Below are 14,874 nucleotides of genomic sequence, written 5' to 3' on the forward strand. Positions count from 1 at the left end.
CTAATTCCTAAGCCCTTGGGTGGCTAACAGGGAGAAGAGGGGACTGGGGCCCAGGACAGAGCAGGATGGGAGAGCAGAAATGGCTTCATTACCAAAATCTTGCCCATTCCTTGTCCTACAGAGTAGAAAGGGATCCTATAAACTTCCATAGAGCTTTGTGCATGACATGAATTTAAAAGGTATTCAAAGCATCTTTTGTGTAAATTAGACCAGACAGACAGTTCCAAGCATGCTTAACAGAGAAATCTGAAAGCCTAATGCAACTATTTCTGGGAACAGATAAAGCTGTCCCACAGTGAGATGCACACCTCAGTGCAGTGATGGTTTCTGTTGTCATTTAAAGTATAAGTATAGGCACTTTTACCTTTTTCCACAAAAGATAGGAATAATTAAAATTAAAAGAAAATGAAAGTATGCGGTATTCCTGCACAGTAAATTCATAAACGAAGTGTGAAATTGAAGTAAAATAAGTCAGGCTATCACCACAGAATTCAGTAGGGACAGCAATAATTTTCAGGAATCTCTAAAATCATAATATCACAACCAACCAGGCATACTGCTTCACTTCACGGTTAAAGCTTCGTCATCAAGTGAATCATTGGCTAGTAAAACAGAAAACAGCTGCTGAACAGATAACGGACAACACTCCAGATTATTTTTATCACTATTTCAGCAACCCATACATTCAGAATTGTGTTTTTAAATGACTTCTGGAGGACAGTTTGACAGGAGAAGAGTAAATAGTTAAATAAAGTAGCATAACTCTCCTTTCCCACAATACTCAATTAAATGGTTGGCCATTAATGTAAGTTATCTTGAACCTTTAATCTACCTTTGAAAATTTCTTTACCTTGCAATGCAGCCTTGACGAGTCTAAAATAAAATAGCAACCTTAGAATTTTAATTATAGATACGTCTGGTAATCCTTCTCTGCTATTAACTCAAACCAGAAGTTCACTTCTGGTAGCTATAGAAATTCAAGTGCTTCTTTCTTTGTGATTCCATTAACAACCAAGATAAACTGACTTGCTATTTTCATGGTAATGGAAGATGTAAGGACAAGAGAGAGACAGAGCTCTGAACAACAATAGCCAAGCAAGAAGGAATAAAAGTATTTTGTTTGATTATTTCTAGCATTAATGCAACTGAGGGAAATAAACAGTTTTCACCATCAGTTGCCTAGGGCATTCTGCTTTACATTACCAAGCCCAACAAGAGGAATCATCTAGCAATCATACTAAAATTTGGAAAAGCCTTTCCCTTTTCACTGCACTTTCCTCTTAGGTCTTTTGAATCAAACTATGAGTACCTGTAGGCATTATTCACTCTGAGATCACAGAGTAGCAAGATTACACCACAGACAGCCTTTGAGGTCATCAGTCCTGCTGCCCAGACACATGTGGTAGATGGGATCATAGAGTCAAGCTGTTAAGCTGCAGAAGATGAAAGTTACCGATACAACAGGATAGCATTAAGGATTTGGAGTTATCTTTACTATTCTTTTGGGGAAAAATAACTCTGCCCTCTCCTGGAAGCTGTGAAACATGAACTTTCACTGTAATTCTCCCAGAACTCTTGAGCCTGACTCCCTGACATGCTGGAGAAGGCTCTGCTGTGTTTGTAGGTCACCAAGACTGCAGACACAGCCCTTCAGACACCCCTTCTTTGGCCAGGGATGGTTATGGTTCCCTCCTCCTGCCAATAACACAGTTAACTATGCCTGCCTTTCACCTATGCACAAATTCCGCAACAACATTCAATGCACTTGGTAATTTTGTAGTTCACCTAACCAGCAATCCACTCCATTCCCACTGTCAAGCTAATTAAATCCCTTCCCTCAGTAACTTTGTATTTCAGTTAGAAAAAATACAGAGTTTATATCTATTGCCATATATCTCTTGGAAAAACAGAATCATTAAACTTCCATTTAAATCAAAGAATCTTTCACACTATTTGTCTGCTTGTTATTCATTATGACAAAATATTGCAATAATCGGAGGTGCATTAAAATTTTGCTTTTACTGCTTATGCATGAAAGCTGTGCACGTGTTGAAGCCACTCAAGACCCCAGCACTATAAATAGCGCCCTATTGTTAGTGGATAAAAGACGAAACGAATCTCCCTGCGCTGGAGCATGGCACGCCCTATTAAATGTTAAGCTTTGCCTGTGCTAAAAGTGAAAGGCGACATCAACTGATAAACTAGTCTGCGGGTAAGGCATATGACCGGGAAGAGTTTGCTCCGACTCAGCACTTTCCCCAAAGCGACAGAGAAGCAGCAACTGATCATTCTGCCTCAGCAATGGCAGAAGCTGTTACAAGACACTGGGTGGAAACTCCCGTACGCTATCAAGAGCAGTTTGCTCTCCAAGAGCTGGAAGCCCACAAACTGGACCACTCTTTATACGCTTTGCCAGGCCCTTCTACAGCCGCAGTGAGCAACAGAAGGTGTGTTGTGGAAAGTACAGCCGGGGCTGGGAAGAGCGGCCAGGAGGAGGAAAACAGACACTTTCAGGTCTTGCTGGATGTTGTGCAGTTCCGCCCTGAAGATATCATTATTCAGACTTTCGAAGGCTGGCTCCTGATCAAAGCTCAGCACGGACCCAGGATGGACGAACATGGTTTCATATCCAGAAGCTTTACCAGACAATACAAATTACCTAATGGGGTGGAGAACAAAGACTTGTCTGCACTTTTCTGCCACGATGGCATTTTGGTTGTTGAAATGAAGAACTCAGTGGGAAAGAAATAAGAGTCTTGTCCATAGTTTATTGGTGAGATAAAATTATTCTTAATATAACAAAATTATATAATACAAGCAATGCTGTACAGTGTACTAAGCATGTGGTTGCATTTATGTTGCAGTAAAGGAAAATCTTTGTATATATTTTTCAGTGTGCTGAGTTTATTATTTGATGTGAAATGTTAGGCTGCTTGCCTCCAGCTAGATATGTGTTGGAAAGCCAAGTTTTTTGACAGTAGAAAATTTAGGCTAGTCACAGCAAGAGAAAAAAAATCTATTTGATAATATATGAGTTCAACAGAAGGAGTTGTACTTCTAAGGAATAAGTAGTCATAATCATTAAAGAAGCAGTAGTCAGGTTGTGAGTCTTATGGAAATTTAATTTATGTACCAAAATTCTGTTTTATAGTTTTTGAGATTAAATTCTTCTTCCATAGGCTCTGAAAAAGAACACAAATTGAAGGATTCTATCAGGGAAAAAAAACCAAAAACCTGTTTCTACAGTTTAAGTTTATATATTAAAAAAAAACAACCTTGAGAGATTACTTCTTGGAAGTGTGTCTCATGTCTGAAACTATAAGAAAAAAGAATAATCACTGACTATATTTGCTTGAAAACACAGTAATTAGAAAAACTTTCTGTCAAAGACAAATTAATTTAAAAGAAAAAATCGGAGAGATGTAGAAAATTGGTTTTATTTAACATATACATTAGCAACTGAATAAAAAATATATTGCTTACAAACAGTCAAAAGGATCAAATTCTTCCTTGTGAAGCCCTAGTAATAAAAAGGCATTACTCTAGCATAGATGCCTTTATTCTTACATATTTTAGATAGTCTTGTTTTTCAAACAGATGACTGTTTTATTCTTCATGTTGCTTGACAGTTCATGTCTTCAAGAGCAAATTTTTCTGCCTGTGTATAGTTCCACCCTCCCTGTACAAACATGGGCTCTATATGAATGCAATTTTAAGTCCAGGAGTTCCTTACTACAGACACAAGTTTAATTTCTGTCCCAGTTTCTCTCATTTCATAAGAGTGGCAGAGATAAAAAAAAAAACCAAAAACCCACCCACTATATCTAGCATCTGGTCTTCTGAACATTAAAAACAAAAAGTGCTGTAAGTGAGTTTGTAAATACTCAAACATTTGAGGAGACCTGCAGCTGCAAGTCGAACTGCCTCCTTTTATGTGTACTGGAGATGAGTATGACTGCTGTGCTAAGAATAGTAAAGGAATGTGGGATGGAAAGTGCCAAGTTAAATACAGACTCTTTATGATGGCCATCTGCTGTTTGGACAAATCAAAAACATATTCAAATGAAAATGAATACAAATACAATTTTAAGAATATGAGAAAACTCTGATGAACAAAACCCAGGCTCTCGCTAGCTGAAGCCAGAGAGTCCTTTTAGTTTCAAATGAAAGCCCTAGGCTTGTACTTCTGCACATGTCCATTCATTAGAAACATTTATGTCATGGTTGTTTAGATTTCAAGATATTTGAAGCAATTGACTTCATAAAAGTGGGTAGTCCAATTCTTGCATTTTATGTATTATTTGTGCTAAAACTCACAAAGAATTTGTACAAGAAATGCAGAATAAGGTCTGGATTGTAAACTTACATTGTGTGTTATTATTTCATTTTTTTTTAACAGAGTAGAAGTCAAGAACCTAATGTTTTCTAACAAACCAAACCAAACATAAAACATATGTCCCTACATTTGCACTCAACCCACACTTTTCCCTCATATTATCTATGTTTAGTTTGTGTATCAGTTTGAGAAAATAAACAATCATGTTAGAAAATTGGATCTAGATTTTCAGTCCTTTTAGGTTAAGAACCTTACTCAGCCAGGAATCTGATGGAAGATGTAATATGGATTTTAAAAAAAATAATTTTAGACACAAGTCTGGATTTAAACTTTGCTCAACAACTTCAGAAAACCTCACAAGTTTAGACTCATGGTTACACATCACCTTATGGCACAACTGTTGGGACAGAGTTCACTATCATCAGTTAGTAACCTGTTTGGGTGATTTTTGTTTATAGAGGATTTTGTAAATTTGATCACTTAAAATTGTAGGTTATTATAAAAATTATTCTACCTATGATTGCAGTGATGGTATTCATAGCCCCAGAGATGAAAAAGCAGTTCTAAAAAAAACATAACTGATTCAATTATTTCAAATTAGACCATGATTAAACTACTGGAAACTTGGCAAGGAATTAGACCAGACAGCTGAAATCATATCATCTGTTCTATATACGTGAAATGCCATGGCTACACACAGCCCTGCTTGTGTGTGCAGGCCTGCCTCACAAAACTGGATGGGGAATTTGGCATTTGGCTGTTGTATATTGTAGGTCTCTTCACATCTCTCCATGCCCAGGTTTATACTTGCTGACAGCGTCATCAGTTAGAAACCACTGGAAAGTACTGAGGCAAACATGGCAAGGACGTACCCAGGAGGATTTTACCCTCTGTAGTACCCAAAGCTTTACAAAAACCAAATGCGTGCTCCGTGGTGAATGGGAACTTGCTCTGGCCCAGCATCAGAGCACTCGTGTAACAGGGACCACACTGGAGTATGGACCTGCTGCTGGCTTCCTGCGTTTTAACACCAAAAACAATGCAAAGTGCTTCTCCTTTTTTTTCAGTGGCAGTTTATCAAAAGTTCTTGGATGAATTATTTTTATGTGTTTACCAGAACAGCCTCAAAGGACTTGGCAGAGCATTTCCAAATTGTCTGGAAAGAGCTGTTTTCACCTATTGTATGTGATGTTTTACTTCTATAATCTGATTAGAAAGGAATGTGAATGTCAAGGAGAAAGCTGCTAATACTGCCCATGGACAGCAGAATGAGAATTTATCAACAGCAAAGGATTTCAGAACAGCTACATCTTACGACAAGTTTAAGATATCCTGATGTGGTTAAATTAAGAACCCTGATATGGGCTGCCTACAAAACTCAGGCCCAGAATAAGCAACAAAAGCTGCTGCAGGCCCTGTAGAGCAAGTGTTATGGAGCCTTCTCAGTGCTCATCACTGAAGGATTACCTTTGTAACTTATCAGACTGCTCCTCCAAACAGACAAAGATTATTTCATGCATGATTCCAAGCACTGCGAAAAATGCTTTCATAAAAGAAAATGTCTCAGTATCAGCACTAGTTTCCAAAAGCAAGGCAACAAACATACATTTCCATGTGATCCCTCTGGGCAGAAAGCCCTCAAATGCCTTGGACTTGTTGCCTTTTTATAGTTCAGGCTACATCGAGGGCATTTGAGATCTCTCTATACAATCCGATACTTGGGGTGCAGTGAGCCGAGGCTGACACCCGTCAGTCACTCAGTAACCGCGCAGCTACAGCCCTGGGCATTGGAAAAGAGGAAAGGAAACCCCTGGGGTATCACGGTGGCAATGTTCCCTCTAAGAGGGACAGATCTTGTGTTCCTTACTTAGTTCATAGGCAGGAATGAAAATGTGCTTTTTCATCCGAGTAACAGTACAAGATTTGGCTTTTAATGGGAGTGGGAATATTTCTGAAAATTTTGGGTGCACATTCTCTTACTTGAAAGAGACACTGACCTCTGTCTTGCTGACTACCAGAGCCAACGGCTGGTCCCTTTCGTCCAGAGGACAGTGTCTCAACGGCCCTGCACTGTGAATGCAGCAGGTAAGTCTGAGGACTTAGACCTGTACGCTAGAGCAGAGACACCTGAGCTGGCCCCACTCGTGCTGACTCTGGAGCCAGAAGTACTGTCCCTGGGTGCCAAAACAGGTCCAGAAAGCACGGACTGTCCATCGCTATGCTCCGGCTAAAACACCACCTCTTATCAAACAGACTTTCACAGGCAGACAAAGACGAGCATGGCACTCCAGCTCAGGACTCCCCACCAGGTCAGTGCTAGCATGGGAGTCTCAGCTCTGTGTGCCACAGTGGGCTGTAGCCTTACCGCAAACCCCATCAATCTCCCTAAAAAGACACACTCTTTAGCCACATGGTAATACTGCTGAAGCCAGCATTTTCAGGGGGAAGTACGTCTAGTAGCTGCTTGCACAAGGAGGACTGATGCAGGTAGAGAATCATTTACAGTTCCTTTCGTGCTCCTTGGTGTGTTTAGTGAGCTTTGGGCTGGCCCCAACCCCAGCGAGTACCCCCCTTCTGATGACGAAGTATGGTGCTCCTGAGCCCTGTGAGCTGATACAGAAGCAGCCGTGGACAGGTCTGTGCACAAAGGTGAAACAGAAAACTGTAGGACCAGGGCGGGCTTCAGCACATAGCCAGCAAGAAAGCCTACCAGAGGTGTCTCAGGTAAGGATAGGGAGCAGGAAAACAAAAAGGAAAAAACAACCCCAAATATATATATATATACACACACTCAGAGAGAGATACATAAATATTTTAAGGCATAATATTTAAATCTCCTATGAGAAATATTTGACTTTTTGATAAAATGAGCATTTTGAAGGGCTGAGAAAGACATTTCAAAATAATTTTTAAAAATTTAGGTTGTTAATAGAAAAGGAATACCATACATGGAGTATAGCCTTGGTGTGCTAGGATGAAATAATAAGTCACCTACTATCTGCAGATATGTTTCTTTCCAGTTGCACATCCCTTCAATTTTCCTATCCATTAATTGTACATTCCCATCATGTAAGCAGAGATACCATGACAGAATCTCCAGAAGTTTCACTTGCTCTTAGCAGAGTTGGATGACACTGGGGCTAAAGTGTGAGTGCCCTATCTGAACTAGCCACCCCAAAATTTCTGCAGTGAAGTTCTCACCACCTCAAACTGGTGTACAAGCTGGTTTACTGATCCACTGGACACAAGTCAACATGTGCAGTCCTCTTTCTCGGTAGCTCTGCATGGAGTTGGTTTGATCCAGCAAGACTTGCTCACCCAGGTGCCACCGCGCAGCCTCTGGGGCTGACTGGCATCTTGCTCTCTCCCACTGCGTGAGGGATTTCAGTGATGGTCCGTATAGGGCCACTGTGGGAAATTACAAGCTGCACACAGCTGTGAGAACGCCACCTTGGAGAGGGGAGCTAGGAGGGCTGTTATCTCGGAGAGGGGAGCTAGGAGGGCTGTTATCTCGGAGAGGGGAGCTAGGAGGGTTGTTATCTCGGAGAGGGGAGCTAGGAAGGTTGTTATCGAGCAGGATGTTGCTGCTATCCGGGAACTGCTGTTAGCCAGCAGGGCACGTACTTGGCAGGCCTTGCTGCATGCGCTGGCCACACGTGCATCAACACCTGGGCAGTACTCTTCCACTGAATCTGCTGAGGGTATAAACAGAGGCTGCTCAGAGCAGAGGGAGAGAAAAAGGACCCAGAGCTCACTCTACGAACAACAGGGGATGCCCTGAAGGTGCTGCACATACCTCCCTTCTCTGCTCTGACCCCGCTGATCATCATCCTCCTGCTCGGCGGTGTCTCCAGCTTAGTCGGATTGGTAAGACCCTCATAAAGGCAAAAACAATAGGCTAGTAACTGCTTATGCTAGGAACTGTGACTGCTTATGCTGGTAACTGCTTATGCAAGGCTATAATAGAGCAATAAATACTGTTGTGCTTTTAAAATTTCATATGCTGGGTGAACTTTGTGCATAGGAATCCTACAAACCGGGTACACTCACCGGAGTACTAATGCAGAGCAGAGCTCAGCTGGCTGCTCCTGTGGCTGATTCAGATGTCCAAACGGTGCAACATGAGTGGTTTCCTGCATGTGTGTGACTCCAAATGAGAGGTAAGATGGGATCAGAAGACTTTTTGGGTTCCAGGGTCAATAATTCCTTTATTATTAGTTCCACTCCTCATTAGTTGCACTCCATCCATCCTGTCAGCCTGAACACTAGAATTAGCTGTTCCACAGACACCGCAGCAGTGCAGCAGTGTAGATACTGAGAGTGGGTGCAGCTTTTGTCTGCGAATGAGCTGATTTTGAGTTTGGATGTTGGGTAGACAGAAACTCATGAGCTACCTGCAGTGGTAACAGCTGTATGCATTTTAACAGTATTTCAAGTATATTTTTTGTAATTTACCACGGTAATCCAAGTCCTAGTGTCATGATCAGTATATATTGTATAAGATGCACCATAAATACACTCTCTGCCTTAATGTATACATGACGCCTTAGGGCTTGATCCTGGAATGAAAGTGAGAGGGACTCAACGCAGACTAGGAGACTCTGAGGCAAATATATGCAGAAATATGAACTCTGAGACTCATTCTGTCATACTACCCACAGCAATATTTATCTGAGACCTTCTAGAAACTTCAGCCTGAACTGGTTACAATGTGGAAACAGTTAAGGTTTCCAGATTTATAGGTTTAAATGTCAGAAGGATCAGTGACGATCCCCAGTGTGATCCCCTGAACAGAACCCACATCATCTCACTTGCTAGTTTCCTCATGATGCCCATAATATGCTTGAAAAAGAACACTTATTTAAGATATCAAATCTATATTTAAAGACTTCAGTTGATGGAAAACTCAACATACCCCTCCAAAAATTGTTTGAATGTTAATAATCACCACAGCAAACAAAAAGCAGCCCTCTGAGATTTGCTCAGTGATATAAATTTTCCCCCAAAACAAGAAGTAATAGTCAGGACATCTCTTGGGACAGTCTTTTTACTATCCTGATGTTGTGAGTTACAAAGTTATAAAAGTTTAACACCTGCTGCTAAACACCCTCTTTAGTTACTAACAAAACACAAAGGAATTAATCAACATGGAAAACTGAATATCATTTTTTCCACATACAGAGCAGAAATATTTATTGAATAACCTTAGATATATTTAATGTCTCTCCTCTATCACCCTTGGCAGCTTTGTCATCTTCAGGCCTTACTCATCTGAACTATTGTTAGGATTTTTTTTCTTCCTGAATAAGTCCTGCTTGTTTTCCCACTGGCCATAATTTTTAATATACCTTTGGTATAATAATAAATATACCACCTGTATAATTTTACTATAGCTTTAGCTTTTTCTCATAACTATCAATTGTTATTGCTTGATATCAACTTCTTAATTTTTCCACTTCTACTTTCACTTGCCCTTTTATAACAATATATTTTAAATTCAGATAATTCTGCTTTATGAATAGAGTTCTGTATTCATAAAGAATATGACTTTTTTATTAGCTAATAAAACATTCTTCTAAATGCATACAGAACAGCCACAGGCAGGTTCTGACACTGTTTCTCTTAGGATATTATAATTTCACTAACGTTATGGGATGCCCAGTATGTCTCCAGTGCTGAAATCCCTCCTAAAACAAGGGCTTAGTAAGGAAATGACAGGCTGCAACCTGTGATAAGCAATTCATAGCATCCTCCTTCTCACCAATACAGAGCCAAACAGGAACCTTCTTCACCATGCTTTGCAGGCCTCTATGTTTGCCAAAAGACCAGCAGAACCCAGAAGATAAAACATTTACGTTAGAGTAACTTAATGTCATTTTCAGCCCCTGAGCTTCTCAGAATTCATCTCTTGAGCTGACACAGACAACAGCAGCACCACCTTCTTGACCATCCTTTCTGTACTCCATGTCCTCAAGCAACAACACAAGCTAAATTTTCCTCCTTGAAGACAGGACAGCAATCTCACTCAGAATTTAATGTCACTGCCTCCTGCTAGCAGAATGCACCGAGAGAATGGAAGATACTTAGATGGTCAAGCTGCCATCAAAACTAGTCTGTTGCCTAAATTAGTAAGAATTTGTTCTGGTTTCCAGGGGCTGAGAAGTCACTCTCTTAAGGTTCCACAACGGACAGTAAAAACTCATAGACACATGAAGTCGAGTTAAGGCTCAACAGTCCTGACCAACTGATGGCTATAACCAAGGAACTACCAGTGAGCAGTCCTTCACTCCGAGGCCAGCCTCTGACAGCCACTTCTCTGCACAGGGCCAAAGCAACTTCAGGGCTGGTGTAAATCCCTTCATCCCACAGGACCCAAGTGCCATGGATTTCTAGAACCCAGCAGCATTTATTTTTTCCCATGATAGACCCCTGTGGGGAGTGGCCAGAGTTAACACAGGTACAGAACCCACAAGGAGGTCCTCTCTGCAATTTCTGTATCTTGGGTGAGGATAAAGATACCTGCACATGGAAAATCAATGAATGCTCAATCCTTCATTCTTGCTATACCATATTTTATTTATCCTATACAGTGGGTCTATTGCTGAGATAATTTTATTTTCATGCCACATTTGTATGAGACATGGACATAGAGTTGGCCTCATCTGGATTTCCTTACCAGTTACCCACTTAGCTCACAGTCTTGCTTTTTACAAAATGTTTTTTATCATGAAAGGTTATGTTAGACCAAGATTACTACTCAAAGACTTGAGCTGCTTGGGCTAAAGCACAGCAGGCTCATGCATCCTCTTTTGCTGTGTCTCAGTCTTTACGTTTAGGAGCTAATTTCTGCCTGTATACATGTCAAGAGATGGGCAGTTGACTAAGCCCTACTGTCTGTAACCACAAAAGGCTCTCAACACCATCCAGAAGGTCTATCTAGCACTTACCACCGCTGCCACAGCACGGAAGAACTGCATACATAATGGATTTACCTTGACAGCATCCTTAGATGGTTATGAAACATTATCTCTTCAGACAAGGAATGGAGATAGGCATGCATTCCAAGCAACGTGAAATGGAGGGGGGAGAATTTCTGACTAACAGCCATCTATTACACAAAAACTGGGGCTGAGAGAGTTAGGACGTATCACAAAGGTCAAACAAGAACCTCAGTGTTTCTGCTCAATTGTCTCTAATTTTACACAACCTACCGTGAACAATTATGCAATTTCTGCTTAATTTATGTTCCCACTTAAAAAATAATTTATTTTATTCTAAATTCCACTGCATCTTTTCCTAAATTCCATAGCCAATATAAGGTGTCTCCATTTGTTACCTGTTTTATGTTTTAAAGTATGGTTCTACAAGACATTTGAAAGCTAATCACATTCGATCTTCTGGAAGCTGAAAAAAAGTACATATTTGTTGCATTTATTACATTTTCTTCGCTGCTTTGCTAGTTTAAAGTATTTACTTGCTTTTAGTCTGGTAACTTCAGTGTTTAAAATCATTTCGTGCCCTCTAGTGGCAGCCCTGCCACGGACCCTGACCTGCTGTTCCGGGAGGACTGGGAACTGGACACCACAGTTACAGATGATGTAGACATGGAAGAAAAACAGTTTATTCCCCTTTTAAGTGAAATTTATTATCCATCTTTACAGTTAAAAAAAATATAATTATTCCTAGTTATGACGAAAAAAAAAACCCAAAACAAAATCTAGCAAAAAACAAACCAGGAAAACAAAATCATCCAGAGACACAACACAAATAGTAACAAAAAAACATACTGAGTAAGCATTTGACTGACTTTGCCCACTGATGAAAACTGGCCTGTTTGTAGCCATTTCCTTGCACAAAGCACTACTCAGTGTGTTTCCTACTAGGACGTTGTTCGATACCCAGACACAGTTTTTCCAGGGTCCACAAAGGGGTATCATCAAAATTAAAAAGGCTAAGTGCTTCATCTTCTTTCATGGAAAATCACTTTGCTTTTCTTAACAAAGCAGCAAAGTGATAGCATAGAGGAAAATCAACAAAATAAAGAAGGAAAGATGTGGGGGCTTCAAGGAAAAGTTACATAGGAGTGATACACACTTCTGTTACGGTTTGGTTTCAGAGCCTTTACTCATTCACTTTTTCCTAATTCAACATAGCTTAAAATCCTTACTTTTTCCCCAAAAGCTTCTGCATCTGAGCAGAAAAATAAATCGTGCTGCTTTCAAACAGCTCTTTCAGCATATATTCTCAGGGGTCTTGTTATACCTAACTCAAAATTAAAACAATAAGATATCCCACACATAGATATCGGTAGCCATTTGGCTTTAGTTTGGCTTTCAGTTTCACCCCCTAAAATACAAATACATAGACACACATGAAATAATAAACATTTTCACTGAATTATAGGTTATTAGTCTCAATAGGATCAGAATAACACTTTGGCTCTGAAAATTCAATTCCCAATGAAGATGGTAGAAATTCCGGACTCAGATACATGCTTTGTGCAGCTGAAATGCTATAAGTCAGTATCTGCCATTCTTATTTTGAAATCCTTGCTTCTGCTACTCTGAACAAGAAAAAAAGCTCAATCAATCCAGCTCTTCTACTTGGCACTGCAGATGGTTAACAAGGGCCTAAGAAGGGGGCATCTTCAAATTCTTTTAAAATCCTTTTTAGGGTGATTTCTAATTTCGCAGGTTTGTTTTTCTTGAAAATAACTGTTGAGCTTTTAAAAATGTTAATTTTGACATCCACAACAGAGTACCTGCTCACAGTGGTAATCAGAATTGGCTCACTAGTGGGAGGAAGATGGAAAATGTCATTTACAACCTCATTATTGTTCCAAATTATCTTTGCAGTTTTGCCCACTAGGGAAATAATATAACACACTTTTTCCTTTCATAATTTTGCCTTGTTGATTGCATTAGTGCCTGAAAAAGCACAACCCAATTTCATGTAATTTATTTTTTGTTAAAATCTCAAGCTAAAACTGTAAGATTTTAGAGAATAACTACTTCACTAGTTTACACTTATTTAAGAAATATTATTTTCATTAGATTTACAGATCTTATGCCTTCAGATTCTCCTGGTAGCAGTGCTTGCACCTGATGCCTTTGCTTGTGTCCGCTTGAGATACAAATACTGAGCCAGTACTTACTGAGACAATGTCAGATCTAATGCAATAAGTGGGGCAGGGGGAAGCAAGACAGCTGCCACCTCTGCCACCAAGCCCGAGGAAGTAAGGTAGGTGGCCAGCTCAACGTTATCCCTTTGTCCTGCCCTGGCCGTGACAGCCGCAGTCTGACAGCTGTCAGGAAGAGCACTTGGAGCAGCAAAATTCCATTCCTGAACTGGTTTTGCAGCTGCGTAAGGCATCTTCTTCATCACTCCAAGTTGTTCAAGGAAAGCAAATCTTAAATGTGTCTATTTACACAAATCAAGTAGTTCAGCATCACTTCCAGCACTGATCACCTCACGTGAAAAAAAAGACTGCTCCAGAGAAAACAACATTAATGATTAAGGACATTGAAATTAAGACGAATAGGATGGAAGAGTTTGGGAAAGGAGTTGAATAAGGTGCAGTAATATATCTATAAAATAGTAAGTGGTACAGAAAAGGCAGATCAGGAGCGAGTTTTCTGTATTTCAGCCTGTGAGGATTCACAGGAATGCACAAGACTCCCCAGATCAATGTTAGCAGTAACTTTAGAAGGAAGACAAAACCCCAATCACTCATCTGGATTCGCAGGAGTCAGAATTTGGGATGAAATCTAAGATCAAGGTTAAACCGACCCACATCTACCTCCTATTGGGCTTTTAGTCCTTACTCTAGGTTGGCCACATGGGTGGAGGGCAGCATGCTGGACGGTGGAAATGGTGAAGCAGCAATCTCTGCATTTCGCAGAACAGAACCACGCCCGCATCAAAGGCAGATGCTGATGGTGCACCACCTGCAGCAGCAGAATGCTGACAATCACTAGCCTTGGTGGAAAAAGGGCTTTGTCAGTTCTAAGAGCACTGAGAGATGCTGATGCAGGGCTTGAGGAGCAGCTCGGAACCTGCTGGGCAGGGTAGTCGTGACCAGGCCAGGTCAGGGTGCTTCCACCAGCACCAAGCGAGCTGGTGGGGAAACCCAGAGGCTGCGAAACAGAGTTGTCTGAAGTCAAGGTTTTTGCACCACCCTGGGCAGCTGCCTGCTCTCTCTCAAAGGGAGACTGATGCTCCTTACTTTAGCACTGCTACTCAGAACTGCCCTCTGTAAACTTGCTGCTGCCAATTTAGTGCTTGGGTTTGGAGATGGTGGCCCAGGTGATGCAAACACGAACACGTTCCACTAGGCTGGCCACCAAAGAGCTGGTTGTGTGGTGAACTACGTAGTTCTTTGGGCACTGTGGGTATTGGCTAATTAAGAGACTTCCAGAGCTAAGTGATAAAAGAATTTTGGGCTGAAATCCTAGGCTGGGGTGAGTTGATATATTAAAAAAAAAATGTTAAGGACACAGGTCAAGCAACAGTAATAGAAAACCACTGTGACAACATGT

At 40.7% G+C, this 14,874-nt stretch overlaps 1 protein-coding gene across 1 annotated transcript; it reads left to right on the plus strand.

Moving 5' to 3' along the window:
* Window positions 1–2,239: 2,239 nt before the first annotated feature.
* On the plus strand, window positions 2,240–2,886 carry HSPB3 (heat shock protein family B (small) member 3). The gene has a single exon (XM_010127811.2). It carries the CDS (start codon window positions 2,302–2,304, stop codon window positions 2,749–2,751), a length of 450 nt encoding a protein of 149 aa, XP_010126113.2. The 5' UTR covers window positions 2,240–2,301; the 3' UTR covers window positions 2,752–2,886.
* The last annotated feature ends 11,988 nt before the right edge of the window (window positions 2,887–14,874 follow it).

Source organism: Chlamydotis macqueenii, chromosome Z, assembly GCF_036417535.1.
Source record: "Chlamydotis macqueenii isolate bChlMac1 chromosome Z, bChlMac1.mat, whole genome shotgun sequence".
Taxonomy (NCBI): Eukaryota; Metazoa; Chordata; class Aves; order Otidiformes; family Otididae; genus Chlamydotis; species Chlamydotis macqueenii.